The following is a 22748-nucleotide window of genomic DNA, read 5'->3' on the forward strand; positions in this document are numbered from 1 at the left end:
CTTGGAGGAATCATTGATAGTGATATCAGGGAGAGATTAAGGTGCTCCTGCTGAATAGCAGTGAGGTTGACTTACTGATACATCAAACTGACCGAGTGGCTCAATTGCTAATAATGCCTGTTTTCAGTGGTGAGATCACAAAAGGCACTGCCCCAACGTTGCTAACTGTACGAGGCCAGAAAGGTTTTGGCTCCACAGATAATCCTGGGGCCAGAGTTTGGGTGCAGTCGCCTAAGAATCCCCCTGAACAAGCAGAAGTCATTGCAACCGGTCAAGACAACACCATTTTAGTTATGAGACCAGGGAAAGATAGCTGGGAAGCAGTCCCGGCTGACAAATGTTACTTACGAGAATGAATAATGCCTGTATTTGATTCTCTTTCAGATCATTCTTTGGACTGTTGCTGCAGGATGTGTCGGCGTTGGACTCCTTTTGGGCTGGTACGACGAGAGAGGAGGGATCCCATCAACCCGGGCTGAGTTGAGAACCCGAGTGTCGCGTTCCTTCGCTGCGTGGGATTCGTCGTCGAACTTTTGGATTACATTAGCCAAACAAGTGACTAAAGCCCCTCATTTCTGCTTGACACCGATGAGATCGGTGACGGACATTCTAGCGACTTGTTTAGTTGCTGTCCCTGCTTCATTGGAGACTTTGACTCATATTTTTAATATATCGAATGCTCGCCCCAATGTTCTTCTGGGCGATTTTGCTGCCCATGAGTATTGCCCCTTGTGTACTGTACTGTCAGACCCGATACCCCCCATCCAGTCCCAAATAGTTACCTATAATATCACACAGGGTGATTTGTGTTTTTTCCTTACTTGTGATCCTAGTGCGATTTCTGAATGTATGCGTTTAAGATTGAAAGGTGCCACTTCATTCACCGCTCATGAACGAACTTTGTGCCTTCAAAGGACACCGAAAACATGTACTTCTGTTCAGAATAACATGACTTGCAAGAGTTTGGTAGTTACTCCCAGTCATTATCGCACGATGTTACTACCTGCCGGATAGCTTTTCTCATGTGGTAATACTTCCTGGCCATATATTCCCGCAAATATTTCTGGAGGCCCTTGTGCCATTACTAGACTGAAGTTGTTAATGTTTTCATCACATCCGAATGCCAACTCTTGTGTGATTCGAGATACAGTGAGGTTACAGGAGGATTGTGACTCATCTTTGCATTTATATTCCAAGTCTGAATACCTTAGCCTGGCTATTTCAATTGTTGGTGTTCCTGCTTTGGCAGTTTATAATGCCAAATCTATTGGGAAAATGGCCTGCTGGATGGTAAAATCCATCAATCATACTTCTACAGTCCTGTCTGACATGCTATTAGACGCCCAGGGTGAACGTAGGGCTATCTTGCAAAATCGAGCGGCCATTGATTATCTTTTGCTTAAACATGGACACGATTGTTCTGATTTTGAGGGTCTTTGTTGTTTTAACTTGTCAGATCATACAAAATCCATTCAAGCTCACATTGATAAACTACATGACTTGACAGAAGAAGTTAGAAAACACATTGACCAGGGCTGGTTTGACTGGCTCTTTAATTGGTTACCTGATTTGCATATGTTACGTCAGATATTAGGAGGTATTCTGATTACTATCGGCATTTTGATTTCTATCTGTTGCTTTATTCAGTGTATTCCTTCACTACTTCAATTCTGCACACCTGGTACTAGACATAGATCAGTTAGTCTTGTTTCATACTATTCTTCCACAGATATTAGTTCTGTTTAATGAATGTATAATAGACTGAAGTCAAGGGTGAAATGTTCTGCTCGATTTTCCCGGCCTTCTTGTGAGGAACAATGATGAAATGTGACTTCAGTCTCTTATCATTCAAGTCTAAGAGTTAGAGTAGTGAATGGAGCCTATTTACTAGGCACTTCGACATGATTCTGTGCTCTTCCCCATAGATCAGGGCTTGCACACATAGCCTAGGGGATAGATTCGTTAGTATTAGGGATAACCTGTCCTGTAGTGAGGGTATTTCATGGAGCCGTGCTGAATCCAGGCCTGGTAGGCCTCAAACGGGAGAGACTCCATCTTTCTTTCTGCTCCGGCAGCTTGGGATGCTTCTAGGTCAAATGTAATGTTTTAGTTATGAGGTGTTATTCGCTTGGAGAAAACCGGTTCAGGCCGGCCCTTATCGAAGGATTGTATTTTTCTTCATGCCGAAGACACTACATCAGGCCGGCCGGCTGGGAACGTGTCCTTGGTACGGGGAGGTACAAGAATTTGGTGGGCGGCAGGTTACAGGCCGGAATTTTCCATGAGGAAACGCACCTCTATATTAGTGAAAGTCTGAGGCAGTTACATGTTCAGTCCGTAGGCGGCATCTAGCCGTTAGCAGTAAATCTACTACTTATTCCAGGGAAGACAGACGCCATCTTGAAGGCGGAGAAGAACCGAGAGACAGATACTCTCCTAGCAGAGTAGCCAGAGAGGAGAGAGTAGCCGATAAGGAAGAGGTCCCAGTGACTCGGAGAAGGGTGACTGCGGAGGTGTGACTTCCAGGCGAGCCGAGGCACAGACGAGAAGGGAACCTAGATGACCACTGAGTGCAGGCTACACACTACTAAGGTGATGTCGACCCTTTCTTATTAGAGTGTACAACTTAATCTTTCACTTTTCTTTGCAGGTTATGTGTTATATTGTAATGTTATGTGGTTGCGTATGTAATGAGTAATAAAGTACCCAGTTTGTAGTGAACCAACATGTGCTGCGTGTTCTTGTATGAGAGGGTAGCCTATTCTTCTAGTCAGCTGCGGCTACATGAACAGATGTTAACCCTGATCAGGTAAGTGGTAACTGAATAGGGGAAAGAGGAGCCCCTCGAACCAGAGAACAGGCTATGCTTGAACTGGCAGTCCTTGTGTGATCTGATGAATAGTGAGACGGATTCCCTTTTTGTATGTTATGGTGATCATAGGATGAACTTCGTATGAGACTGCCGTCTGGGTAGAGAGGTCTGGATTCGTGTGGGATCGCGAGGCCGCCACTTGTGATACTGTCGTATGGGCAGAGAGGTCTGGATTCGTATGGAATCGCGAGGCCGCCACTTGTGATACTGTCGTATGGGCAGAGAGGTCTGGATTCGTATGGGATCGCGAGGCCGCCGATTGTGCTGAGACTGCCGTCTGGGTAGAGAGGTCTGGATTCGTATGGCATCGCGAGGCCGCCACTTGTGATACTGTCGTATGGGCAGAGAGGTCTGGATTCGTATGGGATCGCGAGGCCGCCGATTGTGATACTGTCGTATGGGCAGAGAGGTCTGGATTCGTATGGGATCGCGAGGCCGCCACTTGTGATACTGTCGTATGGGCAGAGAGGTCTGGATTCGTATGGGATCGCGAGGCCGCCACTTGTGCTGAGACTGCCGTCTGGGTAGAGAGGTCTGGATTCGTATGGGATCGCGAGGCCGCCACTTGTGATACTGTCGTATGGGCAGAGAGGTCTGGATTCGTATGGGATCGCGAGGCCGCCACTTGTGCTGAGACTGCCGTCTGGGTAGAGAGGTCTGGATTCGTATGGGATCGCGAGGCCGCCACTTGTGCTGAGACTGCCGTCTGGGTAGAGAGGTCTGGATCCGTATGGGATCGCGAGGCCGCCGATTATAAGAGGTCTTGGTATGTATAGTAGGAATTCCCTGTCCTTAGGTGGTAGATATATGTGGTTGCACTATTGTAAACAGGCCCTAGGGAGGGGGTAACGTTCTGGCTGGGTTAGTGAGGCTCTGATGAGCGGGTTCTATCTGATCCGAAAACCCAAGCAGAACAGGTGCGTGCTTAATAACCCCTTTAAGCATGGGCAGAATTGAGGTGGACCTCTGTGCAGTGTCAAATGTGTCTAAGAGGAAATCCTTCTCCACGGGATCAGTGTGGAGATCAACCCCGTGGTAGTGGGCAGCCCTATGGAGTAGCTGGTTAAAGCCCATTGTGTCCTCTGTGGGGGTGGGGGGGGGTGGGGGAGGGTCTGGAAGGGTAAAGATCGTCCTGCGGGATGTTAGGGACGTCTGGGATGTTGTAGTCGTCCCGTAGGAGTAGGGTCAACTGTTGGTTGGTCTTCCGCTCCGTCCCCTGTGTCGTAGCAAATGTCATCATCATCCTCATCTGGATATGGTGTGGGAGAATGATGGGGTGGGGAGGAGGAGGAGGAGGTGCAGGCTTGTCCAGTGGTCTTTTTCTGGTGCTAAGCGTCAAATGCCCAGTCTTTGGATCCTTTACAAGGGTTTTTTGGTAAGGATCGGATTGAAACAGTTAATCTGTAGGGGGCAGATCCTTCGGTGCCGATGGTGTCGGAGCCGTGGGTTTTTTAGGCGTTGATTCGGCACTGGTTCTTTGTTTGGAACCATGGGGTTTAGAAATGTCTTTTGGCTTCCTCGGCTGCGAGGTGGGTTTCGGCTTCGAAGCTTGGGAGTCGAGGGTCTTCGGTTTCTTGCTCGGCTCCGAGGATGTTATCGGTGCCGAGGAGCCGGTGCCAGTCTTCGGCGCCGAGTGCTTCGGTGTCAAGCTCGGCGCGGACGAGGAAAGAGCAGTTTTCTTTTTCGGTGCCGGTGTCGATGAGTTTTTCGGCACCGAGGGTAGGCTGGCTCGAGCCCAAGCCGCCTGAAGGCTTGGTGGGCTTCTTAACCGGGCCCGGAAGCGAGGTATGGGAAGCAGTCTCTCTGTGCATACCTAGGCCCGAAGGCGTGACCAAAGCCTTTTTCAATGGCGTGGAGGGGGGTTTGGGGTCAGGGTCGACGTCTGTACTCACGCCCCTCTGTGCCTGAGTGATGTCCTCGACGTCGGAGTCGTCAGCTTCGGAGGCGCTGACGAGGCCTTCTTCGGTGTGCTGTTGTTCCAGAACATCGACGCCTTCTTCGAAGATGTCGTCGGGGATCGAAGTCGACGAGTGAGCCATTGTTCTCCTTGCTTGTCGGTCCCGAATCGTCTCATTCTATCGGAAGGAGGCGCAAGCTGAACAGTCCCATGCCTCGTGTTCTGGAGAGAGGCAGAGGTTGCACACCTCATGTAGATCGGTGTGGGGAAACTTCGACCCACATCGAGGACACTTTTTAAATGGCGTCCTTTCCATCAGCCAGGACAGGAGGCCCGAAGGCCTTCGTCGATGACCGGAATCGAAGACTTCGATTGTTGAGAGTCACGTCGAGTGTGGAGAACGCGGTCGAGACAATACCGTCGAAAGGGAAAGGATTGCGCGCCGAACAGGAAAACTGGAACGGTTCCAAACTGGAGCGCGAAGAACACATCTGAGCCCGATGGCGGAAAATAATCTGAGGATGGAGCCGAAGCCCATGCGCACTATGATTCAAAGGAGTCGTCACATACCTTGTGACTTCCAAAGACTTTCCAAGACAAAAACAAGTGCAAACATCCGGGCCCAACACCAGATGGCGATCTATGCACAATGTGTAATCTGCAGATCATATGCCTCGAACACATAATTGTTGGTGTGAGGTGTTATGGCTGACACCGCCTTCGTTCCATCACCAGAATCCCAGAGTCTCCCGGCATCAATAAATGGTGGATTTTGTAGAGACCCTGCTTCGCAACATATTCAGGTAGGCCTGGTCCCCTGTCTTTATTGTAGAGAGGGCACATTGCTCGCTCAGACAGCTTCTCCCCCCCCAAACCCCTGGGCACGCCAACCCGTCTCATGACTCCTGAACTACAGGGACCGCGACGCCGTCCTGAGGCAGGCCCTTGAATGCCAAAAGATTAAATTCCAGGGGAACGTTCTTTTGTTTTACCAAGACTTTACTCTCAATGTGCAAGCCGCTCAGCTATAGTTCTTGCATGCCAGGCGACTCCTACAGGTGGAAATTTCCTACACCCTTCGTTATCCAGCCAAACTACGCATCCCTTTTGAAGGGAAACCTCGCTTTTTTACCAACGCCAAATCAGCTCTGAAATTTGCCAAACATATCACTGCCAAAGAGCCTTCACCCAGGGACTCGCTGCATAGCCTGATAGAGAACCATCTCAGCCCCAAGGATTAATAGTTTGATCTGACTGCAGGATGGTGTGCTTGGTACAAGCATATCTCGAAATACACCAGGTGGATATTTGCTTCCTTCAAGAGCTCCACCTTACACACTCCTCTGCCCCAGGGCTGTGTGCCAGATGGTGCGGCGAATCCTACACATACCTGTACTTTGGCTATGCCAGAGACGTAGCCATCCTACTATGCAAAGGCATACAATGGCAACTGCGCCGCGCTATGAGTGACAACTGCAGTCGCTACGGTCAACCTGTTATCTTCACCATAATTTACGGCCCCAGTACCGATGACCCTAGGTTTTTCTCAGAGATTTGGAGATTGATAGCCAGTCTCTGCCCCGGGGCAATACTGTGGGGTGGTGACTTTAATGTGATATTAGATGTCTGATTGGACCGATCGGGGGTTACCCTATGCCCTCACCCCAGTGCTGCCTCTACACTTAACACGATAATCCTCGACAATCATCTCCAAGACATCTGGAGACACACGCACACTGAAACCGTATACAGTACATGTAATCCAGCACATCACAAAGCGTGGTCCAGAATAGACTATTGGTTAATTTCCCTCAGACGTCCAGACCTGGGTTACAAAGGTTGCACATTTGTCCCGCATTCTCTCCAATCATGCCCCCATCCTGCAAGAGCTTCTCATTCCTCAGAAGCCCTTCGCGCCTGCCACCCTGGGACATTGCGGGACGCGGCCCTCCGCAAGGATGTTCGTAAAGAAATAGTTGAGTACTTCACTCACAACGTGGGCTCTGTAGATTCTCCGTCCAACCTTTGGGAAGCTCTGAAGGTGGTCATCTGCTGCACATGTATCGAGAAACAATCAGGTGTATTAAAGGCCATATGTGGGAGACTTGCAGGACTAAAACGTGATATTCACACTTTCGAGAATAAATATATCCACTCTAAAGACATATTCAAATTGGCAGTCATCAGGGACAAACTGACAGAATTATCGGAGGAAACGGTCCGCAAGACTAACTTCCTGGACCGTGAAGCACAGGCCCACTGCTATGGGGAGGGTGACTGCCCTGGGAGGAACCTAGCCAATATGCTCCACAAACTGCGTGCATCTACTTACGTGGTGGAGCTTTTGGATAACAACTTAAATCTGCAATCCACCCCCACGGGGCTTCTGAGCACGAGGACTTCCTTTTACATAAAGATTTATAGTGCTACTTCTGTCCAAAATGAACGTGACCTGCTTACATACCTGAATTCTATCCAACTATTATGGCTGGACCTTGCCCACCGGCCCTACTTAGAGTCCACGTTTATGGTGGAAGAAATAGTGCAGGTCATCGAAAACATTATGGGCAACAAAGCACTGGGCCTGGATGGCTTACCCACCACCTTTTATAAAGAATATGCATCGATCCTTGCACCTAACATGCTCTCCATGTTTGCAGAATCTCTCACGAGGGGTTCGCTGCCACCTTGCCTCAGGGAAGCGGTCATTGTGCCGCTTCTCAAGCCATATAAATCTTCATCCCCTTGCAACTCCTACAGGCCCCTTTCTATGATCAATGTGGATAACAAGATTTTCGTGAAGCTCTTGGTGAACACCTCCTTCCCATGCTAGTGAGACCTGATAAATCTGGGTTTATCCCTGGCCACTCCACATCACATAATCTCTACACCATATTTGTGCGTTTGACTTGCTGGATTGGTCATACCTGTTCCCCCTTTTTTCACATTATGGAGTCAGCTTTTATTTCCTTCACCAGATACAACTTCTTTACAATCTACTAACTACCCGCATATAACTTAATGGCATGATATCAGACAAGTTCCCAATCACTTGCTGTATGCGCCAGGGCTGTACATTTTTGCCAATTTCCTTAGTTTGCCATGGCAATGGAGCCCCTGGCAGCGCATCTCAGACAAAACCATGCCCATTGAAGCATTGGTTTTACCACTAGGGATCTGATAGTCTCCATGTAGGCGGGCAATGTCATTCTATACATCTGCAAGCCCCAGGAGAACCTTGCTCCAGAGACCCGAAAGATCATAAGGTTTGGAGGCTTTTCAGGCATACAGGTCAATTTGTCCAAGCCAATATTATTTCCCCTTACTGATGGCACCCAACTCTTCACTAAGTAAATCCCGCTGAGGTGGGCCTCTGACCCAGTACGATATTTGGGTATCTGGCTTAGTCGCAATTCAGATGAACTTTTAAAGGCCAATTATGGTCGCGCTGTCACGTGGCTAGAAGACAGAGCAACAATATGGTCTCGGCTGCCGCCGTTGGGTCGAACAGAGTTACCGAACATGATTTTACCGAACTTTCTCCATCTTTTCCTTAAAGTACCAATTCCCCTTACGAAAAGACTAAGATCTAACCTCATACCACTGATTTGGACGGGCTTCTCACCTTGCCACTTGTCCAGGGTGGTTTGGGCGTGCTGGATAGGTTACTTTATGCATTCTGTGCTGAAGCACAGTATCTACATTACTGGCTCTACCCGATGCCATTCCAGCTTCACTCAAATCGTAATCAATCAAGCAACCCTATGGGGCTCTTGTCCACTGCTCTATACCTACCTGACAAGCCTCCGTGGGCAGAGATTGACACTGTGGAATGTGTGCGCTGGGCATGGGATGGGATACGGAGATGCACAGGACTCCCCTGTCTTTAGGCTCCCTCTGTGCCCCTTGGGGGTAACCCCCAGTTACCACCCCTGCACGATGTGGGCACTGTAAGGCGCACTCGTAGGCGAGGCCTTACAAATTTTAAGACCTTCACACAGAAGCCACTTTCATATCGCCGTTCGAGGCCCAAGCTCCCCACCGCATTTGAAACATTCCTGTATTACCAACTTTGCGCGTCCTGCAGCACACTGCATGACACAGTCCAAGCTCCCTCCCTCCCACACTCCAGGCATTAGAACATATGCTCACTAATACATTACCACGTAAATTAGTTACCCGCTTATACTCCATCATGTAAATTTCTACACCAATCACAAAACGGACTGTGTGCTTGGCATGGGAAGTGGACACAGAGCCCCATATCACAGATGCCCAGTGGTCTTATTTCTGAGCTCAGATGAAGGTACTTTCAACCAACTACAGGTTAAGATTGCTACATTTCAAGTTCCTACATCCCCTGTACTGTTCCCTCATACAACTCTGTAGAAAGGGGTTAGTTACCGGCCCGTGTTGCCTCAGGTGCGCTTCCCCACAGCCTCCTTTATACATGATAGCGGCCATGAATTTGGGCCAGCGACCTGCTCCTACAGTCAAAGCTTGGCTACAGGATGTTACATATTGCCAAGAGCAGCTCTCTCATTCCCTGCAACGCCTTCTCCCTTTCCTCTCAAACTCTTGAAGTTGTGTTACTGTTCTCTTTTTGACTTAAATGGCAATAAAACCAATTTTTAAAAAAAAGAAAATCCACTACATTTTATAACAGAGGCCAAATTGACACTAGTCGCAAAGTACCCAGAAAGGCCTTTTACAGTAGTGGAGAGTCTGCAAGTCTCCTAGCAGTGTCAAGAACAAGATGAGCCGGGTTGACCTTGCCTAGGATGGTATCAAAGGCTGAGGTTTGCTCAGGGACTTTGACAGCTTCTTGGGGCGTGCAGGCATTCCAGAGGGAGATGGGGTGGAGTGCAAGAGGACAACTATTACCGATATAACAGCAGCAAACTGCAGGGTCACCAACAGAGGTTGAAAACTACAGAAAGGGAACTGTAGCCCGAATGTGGTGCCAGGCCCATCTCCACCAAAATAGGTTGCAAAGATGTTGAGGCTGGGATCAGGGAACAATGCCCGCGACTAGGAGACATCACTTGAACAGGAGTGACACTTAGAAGTAGAAGAATCCCTTTTACGATGCACCTTGTGCGGTTTCCTACACAACCTGCCCTTGTCCTTGAAAGTGGCCTGTTTTAAGGACTTGCAGGTCAAGGGTGAGAATAAGCAGGTCTTAGAGCCTAACCTGTGCCTAGAGTTTTACCAAGCCTAGTGTTCATCCTGGACAATAAACAATTTCCTCTCCCGCTCCTTGATGTCCTTGGCATGCCTGGGGCCGCACTTTGCACACAGTTTGGAATTCTTCTTAGGCCGCAGGCAAAGGAGACAGACATTACTGGGGTCGGAGTACGACATCTTGTTTTGACAGGAGAGACATGGTTTAAACCCTGAACAATTTGGAGGGGGCAGCCTTGAAAACATCGCACATAGGAACAATTCAGAAGAAAATATTATGAGAAGAACAACTCAAGAGAACAACTCAAGAGCAGAAAAAAAGGAACCAACATCAGTGTGCTAGGGTGGCACCCTATTCAACTCCATGTCATAAACAAGTTGGAGTCTCTGCAACACCTTTTAGTATAGGAATGCTAAATTACGTTAATGGATCCAGTGTGGCGCATGGTAGAGATTCAAGTAGTGAGCAATCTGCATGTAGATAGAAGTATCCATCAGAAGAAAAATGCTTTGCCTACTCTGTAAGCATCTGCACGTAGAGTGTACTGCTGTAGATTAACATTCTTAGTATACACCTGTCATTTAGAATTGGGTTCAGATCTTTGCAAAATGTTTTTGTTTTAACAAGCCTCTCAAGTCACAAGATCTGATTTGAAACGTCCTGTTGATGTACATTGCACATGGGCACGGACTCCATATTTAGTTTGTTTATTGCACAGCATATGAGAGTATATATGGAGAGTGAATGTAGGTAAGATGTTTGCAGCATGTAGCATGTAGCAGTGTGGTAGAGGATTAAATTCAAGAGACAGACAAAGTTTATAGTTTTTGGTATGCTGGCAGCTTAAAACAGCTCTACAAGCCCCCTAATGGCATTTCATATGCTACAGTCTGCTTAGCTGGTTACTGCACTGGTGCATTGGTTATGAGCTGTGGGTGTAGGCACCTGGTAGCGAAGTTTGAGCATTTAGCATTTTCTGGGGTGGCAAACACTCCTATCTATAGGGTGCCCCAAAGGTGGATGATGCATCCAGCTGAGCAGGTCCGGAAAGTCACTGTCCACCTCTGGGAGATGCTCTGCCATGAGATGAATGTTATGGCGGAGTTGCCAATTCCAAATCTCTTGGACTAGGTGAGAGAGCTGAGGGGAGTGCCTCTCGCCCTGCCTCTGGAGGTAGTGCATGGCGGTCATGTTGTCTGGCTTAATGAGGAACACTCTGTCCCAAATCACTTGCAAGAAGGGTTTCAGAGCTAAGTGAATGGCTAGGAGTTCCATGCATTTGATGTGGCAACCCTGTTGTTGAGAGTGACACATTCACTGTCCAGTTATGCTGCTGAGATGCACTCCTCAGGCCGTGAGAGAAAAGTCTGTGGTAATGTAAAAGGCCTACCTTGCAACAAGTTGCTGTTGCTCTACCATTGCAGAAAGGGATGTGCATTGGCCTGTACCAATACTAGATCTTCTCAGTGTCCCTCTGCTCGGGTCCACTGAGCCACAAGGCACTCTTAGAGGGGGCGTATATGAAGCACTACATGAAGGACTATGGCAATGCAAGAGACTATTCCCTATAAGGGCATTGAAGTACATGCTGGTAGCTGATAAATTCACAAAAAACGAGGAAGCTAGTGCTCAAAGGCTGTGACTCGCTCTTGATCAGTCAATCGTCGAGGTAGGTAAAGATAAGAATGCGCTCCCTCGCAAATGCATAGCCACTACTGTTAGGTAGTTTGGTAACACCCAGCGAGCCATGGTGATCCAGAGGATGGGCCAAGTAGCAGACACCGCTTCAATGGTGTTACAGGGGCACACTCCCTATACTGCCATTATGTAGTAGGGCCTGCACTTCTACCTGAAGGAGGGAGAGATGTTCTTTACTGAGAGTGTGTGTACGTGGGGAATATTGGGAGAGGTTGTCTGTAATTCAAGGCAACAGTTGTGTTGGACTATGGCTAGGGCCTAGTTGTCGAACATGATTTCCTTCCATTGAGAGAGGAAGTTGTGTATTCTCTCCCACATAGATGACTTGTGATCGGGGGGAGGCGGGCAAGTCACTGTTTGGAGATGGCAGCTCCCTTGCTGGAGCCTCCTTGCCCTATCCCTGTTTTTACCCCTGTAGGGAGCCTCTATTGTACCCATTCCCTGCTTGCTGGTGGTAAGCCTCCTTGCTGTCCCTGGTAAGAGTTGGATTGCTAAGGCGAGGTGGTCTTTGCTCCCCACCTGGGCTACTGTTTTTGAAAGAAGCCCCTGTACCAAGTGTTCAGGAGCACCCCAAGGTCTTTGGTGGCTCTGAATTTCCCTTAATTTCTTCCAGCTTCTCGTGAACCTGAAGCCCAGAAAGGGGCTCCCTAACGAAAAGGAGGTTGAGGAGATAGTGTTGAACCTCAGGTTTGCACTCAGAGATACAGAGCCAAGGGTGGCCTCTGAGTGTCTTGCTGATATTGATGCCCCTAGAGGCAGATATTGGCATTGGAGAGGAGTTTGTTCTCAGACACTATCTCCTCCCCAGGATTCTTGTACTGTTATGGGAGATGTATAGGGAGCTCTTGCATCCCTTCCTACCATGCCCGGTCATCATGTGACATGAGTGCAACTATTTGCCAAAGAGTTGCAGTTCCGACTATCACTCTTTTGCCGGCTCTATCGATTTTCTTGCTTTCCTAATCTGGAGGGGAAGTATTGCCAGTGGCATGGGCAGAGCTGCGCTTGCAGGCAGTGTGCAGCTACAGGGAGTTTGGTGGAACTTACCTTTAATATATGCTGAGCCGCTGGGAGAGGGTTTAAATGTATTTCCACCCTTGGGGTCACTACCCTAACCATGACAGGCTTTTTTAAATTGTCGGGAGCACATTTTAGCTCAGATTTGAGGAGTGTCTCTAAAAGAAAGTCCTCCTCCTCGGGGACATGTTAACCTTGTGAAAGGCTGCAGCCCTCTGAATAACCTCATGATAGGCTGTGGTGTCATCAGGGATGAGGCTCAGATTGGGTAATGTTCTAGATCAGGGTCACCTGGAGGACTGACATTGTAATCATCACAATGATTGTCAGTATGCACTTTGCCTGACGAAGGTCATATGGGGCAAACAGCCATAGGGGCTAGTTGGCTCTGAATACAAAAGAGGGGATGTGTGCATAGGCATGGTGGTGGTGGGGGTGAGGAGGTGGTGGCAGATGTGACCTGTGTGACAAAGGAAGAGGACTGATGGCCCTGTCCTTGCATTTCCTCAGAGGAGGATATCCTGAAAGGCCTGTCTCCTCTTTCGTGGAAAAGATTTAGGAGGCGGCAGTGGAGGCAGTTTCGCAGTGATTTTGCATGCGACTGGGAGGATGAGCAAGAGCTTTTGTTTGGTGTCCAGGTTCTGCTGAATAGAGACCCAACATCTTCATCTCTAGGCGTCGATGTAGGTCTCTAGGTTGGATTCACCCTTGGCTTTAGGGTAACAGCACAAATGGAGTCATCGGGATTGATGCTTTTGGATGGAAGCTTGCCAGGCTCTGAATTCTTTTGCTACTGCCAACCACAACCTGAAGGTGGTGTCGCCCTTGACTTGCTTTCTCTTGGCATACATGCTCGGACTGGACACCCGACTCCTTCGAGAGCAGTGCTCTGCCTCAGTGTGGGACTTTTTATGGGTCCTCGTCTTGGTGATGAGAACCTCAGGGACTAAAGGTATACTTGTGGTGCTCTCGTCATTGCTCGGGGAAACGCCCTGCCACTTACCTCTGACTCTGTTTGCTGCTGCTGCTCCTCTCGCTGGTCTCCCCTCGCCGCTGCTGCTCCATCGACACCAACGCGGCAGACGAGAGGGGGGGACCACAGGCCCCAGGAGTCTTTACGGCGCAAAGCCGACATCGGGATTTTCGAGCCAGGCGGGGCTTGAAATTAAGGAGAGTCCCGGCAGAGCGGGTGCTCTCGTCATTGCTCGGGGAAACGCCCTGCCACTTACCTCTGACTCTGTTTGCTGCTGCTGCTCCTCTCGCTGGTCTCCCCTCGCCGCTGCTGCTCCATCGACACCAACGCGGCAGACAAGAGGGGGGGCCACAGGCCCCAGGAGTCTTTGCGACGCAAAGCCGACATCGGGATTTTTGCGCCAGGCGGCGCTTGAAATGGAGGAGAGTCCCCGCGTCGCGGGCACCGCCGGGCTAAGCCCAGGCAAAGGGCGGGCCGTCTGTGGCCGTCCGGGGCAGGTCGAGGCAGGGCAGGGCTATAACTCTTGGTTGTAGCACTAAACTTAAGTAAACTTTCTATTCAGAGTGATTTCTAGGGATTGGCTTACTTGTTTTATTTTACTTTGTGTATTTCTGGTTTTATTTTTTTATTTAAATTTTTTTTTTACGTATTATTGTCCTAAGATATGGGAAAGCGTACGTCTGTTCAAATTCATAATGACTCCAAATCTAAAACTACTGTCAATACTCCTCTTCCTAGATTGACAGCAATCGATCGTATGCTACAAAAAACAATCGGGGTGGTTTCATCAGCCATTGAAAGTACTGAAAGGCGTCTCTCACTTCCAGTAGGTATGCTTCCCCCTCTTTCTGCCACTGATGCATCGATTCTTACAACCAACTTACAGGAGTCACTAATAGTTCCATCTTTTATTGGCCTTCCTGAAGTTCGATCATCGCAAGTGACTGGGGACAATATAAATCCTCTCCAACAGGCACAATTAGATCATATGCCTATAGAATCTAGGTTATCCTTGTCCCCTGTTATCTTTTCCAGTAACCAACTACCTGAGCACTCTCTGCATGAGTGTCCTATAGTAGAGGTGGGATCAGCTCCACTTTCAAGTCCAATTACAATTTCTGGATCTGTACAAAATACCAATAATGACACTCCACGAATGACAACTAGAGGCCAGAAGGCGAAGTGTAAGCAAAACCATTGTAACAAGGAAGGGTCCCATTTGATAAATGCTAAGGGAAAGGGACCTTATAAATCACGTAAAATTACCAGTAAACCTACTGTGGAAGACGGGAAAAAGGTTAATAATAATTTATTAGTTGCCCCTTCTAATACTAGTATGAGCGACCCGTTAATAGGGGAGGCTTTCTGGGGGGAAATGGAGAACCTGTAAATGGCTCTCGTGGAACCCATCATGGTAAAACTATCAAATATCGAAGCTAGGGTCACCAATATGGAAATACAAGTCATGGGTAAATTACAGGTTACGCAGGGAAATGTTTTTGTACCACAAAAACCTCCGCCTGTGACGAAAGGCAATCTTAAAAAATTCATCAGGTGACTGAAAGTAGTGTGCAGGAGAATTCCACCAGGTTAAAAGGCACCAATTTAGTTGGTTTAGATGTACCAGGACCTTCTAAAGCTGTCCAAAATAACTCTCCAACTGTTATAAGAACAGCTGTTGACGCTAGGGAGGTTATTATCACACCCAGTTTACCTACCATAAATTTGCCCCCGGAGGCCTTACCATATACTGTGGTGTTAGCGAACGTTCCACCCCTTCCTCCAAATGTTCATGAACACTGGTCAACTTTGAGGAATAAATCCCTTTATTTCCTATCAGTTAAATTTGGGTCAAATAGTGCTTTATTTTCGAATTTTAAGATGGCTAGAAGAGTTGGTTGGATTGGTCCATCTCCTAAATCACTGAGAGGTGACTGCGTGATTCTTTCATTCCGGTCCCCTCCTTTGGTTAACGATATTCTTGAGAGATGTTATTCTGGCCAACTTCTTACAGATCATGTTAACATTGTTCCTCTTGATTTCTTTTATTCGTCCCCATGGCAGGAAAGGATGCGGGGTTATTGTCCTCAATTATCCACCTGGGGGCGTTTTGAGGGTGGGAGATACGGTATTCCAACATCTAACCGATTTGACACTCTCAGTGGGTTAGATAACAATGATTGACAGCAAATATATCCTCTCCAAAGCACTTTGACTATTGTTATGGATGCTATGTTGCCTTTTGACCCACTGGATAATATCAGTGGTGGAACAAGTGTAGTTAGCTCTCGATCTGAAATTGATGGTTACACGGGGGGGATGTGGTGGTGGTCGATGGAATAGAGGAGATGAGTGAGAGTGGATTATTGCCTCTGAAGGTAGATCCTACTTTGGTTCCCTTTACTTGTCCTCCGTCTGGTACTCTGGCATGTAATATATGCTCATGGAATATTGCTGGAATTAAATCCAAAATTGGTAACCCTTTGTGGCAAGATTTTATCTACCAGCAAGATCTCATCTGCCTACAAGAAACATGGACTAGGGATTCAGTCCATATAAATGGGTTTAAAACGTTTCACACCCCAGCAGTGGACACTATACATGGAAGAGCCAAAGGAGGCCTGACAATTTATGTATCAAATAAATTGCATTTATTAAAGATAATGGAGCCAGTTAAGGACTCTTACTTTCAACTTCTGATACTGGTTTTAAATTCAGCTACCCCGATTGCTTTGCTCAATCTATATAATAATTTTCCCCTAGGGGAAGCTTCTATTACGCTCAATAAATTGGCTAAAACAGTGTCCCTACAAGAAAAATCTTTTGGGTATAATATGATGACTCTTCTTTTGGGAGACTTTAATTGTACTTTGTGCAATATGACGATTGACAAAAGATGTATTATAGGGCGAGAAGACGGAGTGAGTCGGTTACATTTCAATCACTCTCCCTTGGGAGAACATTTTAATGAATTATTGGGACAACTATATTTGGGTTTTTTAAATGAAATATGTACAAATCCCTTTTTTCTTCCTCCAACATTTAACGGTCGAGGTTGTTCTTCGACCATTGATTTTGCATTAATTACAATCAGACATGCCGAAAGCATTGTTAAATTTAATGTATCTGATACTGCTCTAAGTGATCACTTCCCATTATGTTTAGCTATTTTAATCCCAAAGAAGTCTGCCCCCAAAAATAGTATAGACAGAGACAAACTGTGGGAAAATCTGGCCATTGGAAGAACCAATGGCTATACGCTCAAATGGGATAAGGTGGATAAAATTAACGTACTAAATACCGTAATTAATAAATGTGCTCCGGAGTTTTTAACTTGTCTATCGTAGGATGCTATTCCAGAAAAAATACTCGCATCATTTTCGATAATCTGTAATGAAATTAGAACCTCCTTAACGAGAAAATGCAAGAATAACACTGTACCGAGGGGTGGCTGGTTTAACTCTAGGTGCACCAGAGCATATTCTTATTTAAAGAAAATATTGCATAATCATCCTAGGTGTGCGGAAGACGTACGTAGAGCTAGGAAAGAATATAAATTAGCTGTAAAAGATAGAAAAGATGAGCTAAGGAAAGAATCCTGGGAAGCGTTGCATCAGGCATCGGTTAGCAATGATTGTGCAAGCTTCTGGAAGATCATCAGAAATACTTTTCTTAGTGAAGAGGTTTGCCCCTCCATAGAGATAGCTATTCCTGAGGATAAATGGATCGATCACTTTTCTAAAGTGTATGAGGGAGATAGTATGTTTCACTCCTCTTGTAATCCTATGGATTACTCTTCCTTAGGAAATATGCAGTTTTCCCTGAAAGAGGTTGAAAAAGCTATACTTGCGAGTAAGGGCGGGAAGGCCCCTGGCCCAGATGGTGTGCCTATAGATGTATTTAAGACAATCATGCCTCTGTGGGCCCCCCTTCTGGTCCAGGTGCTAAATGCCAGCTGCAGGACGGACTTATTGCCCACTTGGGTGGAGTCCATAATAGTCCCAATTTATAAAAAGGGGGATAGACATGACCCGGGTTGTTACAGACCCATTTCCCTTTTAGATTCTTATACCAAAATAGCTGGACGAGTTATCCTGGATCGTCTACTCTCGTGGGCTGAGAATAATTCCATTTTATCCAACCTGCAATATGGTTTCCGCTCTGGATTAGGAACAGTGGAACAGGGCCTAAATTTTCTGATGTTGACCGGGAAGTACACCAGGGCTAAGAGGGAAAACTTGTTTGTGGCTTTTGTTGACCTCTCAGCCGCTTTCGACTGTGTGATTCACTCTAAACTATGGATATTATTGGAACAAATTGGGGTTGAAGAAAACATTATTTATTTTCTTAAATGTTTTTATAGTGATGCATCTGCTCGCGTTCGTTATGGACGCAAGGGAGAATGCACGGGCAAAATTCCAATCAGGAGTGGGGTCAGGCAGGGTTGTGTCCTGGCCCCACTCCTTTTTAATTTGTACATAAACGGGTTGGAGAAAGCCCTGTGCAATAAGAGTTTTGATCCCCCATATGTAGCTGGTCGTCCAATCCCGCTTTTAATGTACGCGGATGATGCCGTACTAATGTCCCGTACCCAAGTGGGTCTGAAGCGCGTGGTGGATTGTTTCGCCCTCTTTATGAAAGACTTGGGCTTACGAGTCAACATTGCAAAAACTTTCATCATGCACTGTGGTAGAAGGGTTAAAACTAAGAAGGCTATCTTTATTGAGGGTCAGCAGTTGACTCATACCAAGCAATTCTCCTACCTGGGTATCTTGTTTACCTGGAAGGATGCATGGGGTGAGGCAATATTAGCAAAAAAACAAGTAATGAACCGTTCGATTGCTGCCCTCAGATCCTTCACAAGGAAATTAGGCACCAGACCGCCTACGGAATTAATTAAGATCTATAAGGCCAAATGTGTTTCTGGTGCAATGTATGGTAGTGGGATTTGGGGTTTTGCGGATACTACCCAGCTCCAGGTGCTTGAGAACTCTTTCCTGAAATGTATCCTCGCAGTCCCTAAGAGTTCCTCTAATTATAATTGCCATGCAGAATTGGGACTCTCTTTTATATCAGATCTCATTAAGTTAGAACCTGTACTACTATGGCATAGGGTATGGACAAAAGAAGAACCTAAACTTAACAGAGATATATTGTTAGAAGTTTTAAAACTGGATGGACACATGAGGATACCGTGGCTGAACTATGTACGAAAGTTTTTTACTGATATTGGTAAGTTGGATTATTTTTTAAATCCTCTTACTATTTCAGCAATTTCACGGAAAGAGCTCACAAAAGAGGGTCTGATCTTTTTAGAATCATTAAGAAATGCTGCTGAGGCCTCAAAACCCACTGTTTTAATACATCAATTAATCTTAACATCTTTTAATATTCAACCCTATTTGCTTCATGTTCCGGGTAACTATGACAGATTTTTATTAACCCGTTTTAGGTTTGGACTGTTTCATAGATTGGTCAGCTTTCCAACAGTTAATGTTTGGTCTCATGTACTGTCTCCCTGTCCCTGTGATGAAATTTCCCCCCAAAGTACAATGCATGTTGTTCTATTTTGTAAATTTTACCACCAAATCAGGCGAGTTCTTTTATTGCCGTTTTTAAGGGAGATCCGGCATCGGCAATGCCGCCCGGCTATGTATGATATTCAACGCTTGGACAATCACCTCTGTGTTGCAACAATTACACTGTATCTGAAGAAAGTGATACTTATTAGAAATAGGATAACTGTATAAATGTATCTCTTTTTATCAACTTTTGGAAATGATTTGGCATATGATATGATATTATTTAATGAATTGTAATGACTTTTTTATATGTACACTTTTATGATTGTTCTTTTACAATCGAATAAAGTTTTTCTGATTCTGATACTTGTGGCCTTAGATGTGATCTTAATGTGCAGGTCAGTATCGGAGCCAGTTCAATGTCCTCTATCTATTGGTCGTCAGACTCGCTCGAAAACACAAAATGTGCTCCAGACATGACGATTCTTGAGCCCACTCTGTGGACGGGTGAACCGCATGCGGGGAAAAAACAATCTAACTTAGCATTAGTGACCATGTGCATTGTGCACGAACAGGAGGACTCACATCGTATCTTGTGTCTTAAGAGTCTTCTTCGACCAAAACAATCTGCAAATGTCCAGGCCTATCCCTGGATGATAGGAGAATTCTAAATATGTAAATCTACAGCCACACATGCTATGAACATTTAATTTCTCATAGATCCCTACAGAATGTAACATTCATATTGCATTATTGATACTGTTTTCGCATATATCTTCTTGAAGAGATACCCCAATGACTAAAACTGATATCAGAAATAACATAATTCCACCTGCTACAGTGGTTAGAGTATTTGTAGCAGCTTTAATATTTTTGCCCATATAGCATTCAGTGAAAAGGTAATACCATAATATTCCTACACTAAAATTCAAGCTAGTTTCTTATTTCTTCTCTTCTTTGGTATGTTCTGCTATGGGAGCTTTTCCAGTTATTATTTTCCTTTGCAGTTCCTGCCCACTTTGATTTTCTTGCCTCTTTTACAGAATTTCCTAAAGGTACCACTAGTTTCCTATGTTCCCTTTTATTACCCGATTTTATGATTTCTCATCAATCTACTTAGCAATTAGTCTATTCAATTTTTTACAAATCTGTATCAGTTACAGCACACCAGGTGCAACACATCTGTTCTGGCAGATTTTTACTTTTATCAGCCTTCTTTCCTCAGAAGTTTCTACTTTCTGTCTGCTACCCTCGATCAATGGCAGTTGTCATTCTCCAATATGGGACAACTTCCCATTGAGTTTGTAGTCTACTTTTAGTTCACCCCAGATATTCTCATTTTCTACTTCTGTTCAACCCTTTTTCTGAATTTGTTCTTCTAGCTCTTTTAAAGAAGCACTTTCTGGGTTCCCTTTTTCCCTACTCCATATGTTACTCGATCAGTCTTTTTCCAACTGGCTCCTACCAGCATTCCACACATTTCAAAGCATCCCTCTTATGCTAGCTGTTCTTCCTCACTCTGCCTTAGACTTTACCTTTACTACATCTGTATTTCCCATCTGCCCTTCCTCTACTCAGTTGCTCCTTCCATTTCACCTATTTTTTTTTTTGATTTTACAATTACAAACATAACATTCATATAACAAATGGTTCAGCTCACTTCTGGCAGAAGATAAGAATAGTAGTCACTAGTCGTGATTCGAACCATATGGCCTGGAGAAGGCCCATACCGCACACCAGTGCGTACTTAACTTATATTTATGTGAGGTGTATTTCCAGCTGTCTGCCCAATTTGCTGAGTAGCTGCTGTTCTCTTAGCCTCGTTTGCTTTTCAGTTCTTCAACACGTCCTCCTCACAGTGTTAGTCTCTTATTTGCTATACTTATCGAGGTGGTCCAGAGCAATGGCTTTCTTCATTGCAAGGTCTGATTTTCCCTGAACACCCTTATTTCTCCTGGTACATTCCTACTTTTTCTCCATTAAATTCTCTGGGTCCCCACAGCCAGCCACCAAAGTAATAACCTCTACAAAATTACATAAGCTGTTCCTTTGTAGGGTAAACCGTACCTGAAAACTCTATTAATGAGTTCTGTTCAGAAGCCAGCTTCCACTGTGTGAGAGTAATGCCTTCCCCTGCTAGCTCCATCAGATCCTTCAGAGCTTCCTGGTCCCGCTGGCTGCAAGATGAGACACCATAATGTTGATTCAGCTTTGCTCCAGCATTGACTCGCAGCTCTTTCTCATCAGTTGTGCCTTTAACAACAACCTGGGCAACAGGATCCGATGAATAGTTCGGCGGATGTGCTTGAAGATACGCCCGTTGATCATCACATGTAACAAGTGGCAAAACGGTATTCTTCTTCTGGTTCTAAAGAGATTTCAAATGAGAAATATCTGATAAATAGAAGGTAGGGTGTGAAATTGAGTAGTGTGTAATTAGCTGTGCATTTTAAATAATTGTTTTTTGTAGTGCTACGCTTTGAGACTATGGGAAATGTGAAAAGTATCACCTAGTTTATATCAAATCTTCCAAAATTTAAAACTGGGAAATGGAAGGCAAAAACACCTACATCATTTACCTTTTAAGTGATTTCACTAGCTACGAAACTTTGGTTACAAGAACAACAAATGTAATAGAGCTGAAGGTCAATATTCAATATGGCTCCTGTTACCCTGCATGTAAGTGTGAATTTAATAACTTTTAAGGTTTTGTCTAATAAACATGTCTTTTAATGACTTTTTTTATTTTACTCCACTGACACAGTGAAGAGAATTGACTTACCTTGTTTTGTGTCCTAATCATCAACTTACTTTTTGTTTAATAATAAAACAATCATATTATGAAAACTTCTAATTGATGATATAGGATATTCTATAAAACAAACTATGTATGTACTACGAAAATACCAATTTTGAAGACTGAACACAATTACATCACAATTGTGAGAAAGTTTAAAGAGAAGTTTGCAATCTACAGCAAATAAAACTGACTGCGAAATAAAACACTGGTCCAAGGCTGCCAACTTATTTAAAAAAAAAAAAAAAAATACTTAAAAGTAAAATCTTTTGGCATTTAGTTTCAAAATACAATTTATGAGAAGATGGAGGGAGGCTCAGTGAATAAAGAATCATTCTAAAGGGAAGACTAACAAACTAAGGGTGCACTAGTAAGCCACGGGTATTTCCTCCATAAGTAACAAAACATCATGGCTAAAATCAGATATGCCATCTAGAGTTGGTTTTATATTTCAGAGCCCCTGTGATGTTCAAAACCGATAATTCCTTCTGGCTTTGAAGTGTGTTGCCTAGAGAGAAAAGGGATAATTATTTTTCAAACACATGTAGACATGAACAGCATTTTAAGCATGTGTTCCAACTACCAAGTAATTGTTTGAAACCCCAACCTGGATACCAGAGGGTGTGTGTTGCTTACTTGCCTTACTAATTTGACAGCAACTAAAATGGATATCTTTCAAGTAAAAATGTATCTCACTTCCTGCTAATGACTCAAACTACATGATTGCCAATAAGGCCCAAAATACAAGTTCCACTTGCTGCACCTAGACGACTTGGGCAGTATATCA

The 22748-nt window shown here is 45.4% G+C and overlaps 1 protein-coding gene across 2 annotated transcripts in view; it reads right to left on the reverse strand.

The window, feature by feature from the left end:
* Positions 1 to 22748, reverse strand: part of SLX4 (SLX4 structure-specific endonuclease subunit) — a 432160-nt gene that overhangs the window by 254112 nt on the left and 155300 nt on the right. For both annotated transcript variants that reach the window (XR_014969527.1, XM_085628449.1), the window contains exon 8: positions 21232 to 21532. Coding sequence is in view for 1 of the 2 variants with exons in the window: in XM_085628449.1 (XP_085484575.1) it covers positions 21232 to 21532 (301 nt within the window). In the remaining variant the exon portion in view is untranslated. The remainder of the gene's footprint in view (positions 1 to 21231; positions 21533 to 22748) is intronic.

This window comes from Triturus cristatus, chromosome 10, assembly GCF_964204655.1.
Source record: "Triturus cristatus chromosome 10, aTriCri1.1, whole genome shotgun sequence".
NCBI classification, from domain to species: Eukaryota; Metazoa; Chordata; class Amphibia; order Caudata; family Salamandridae; genus Triturus; species Triturus cristatus.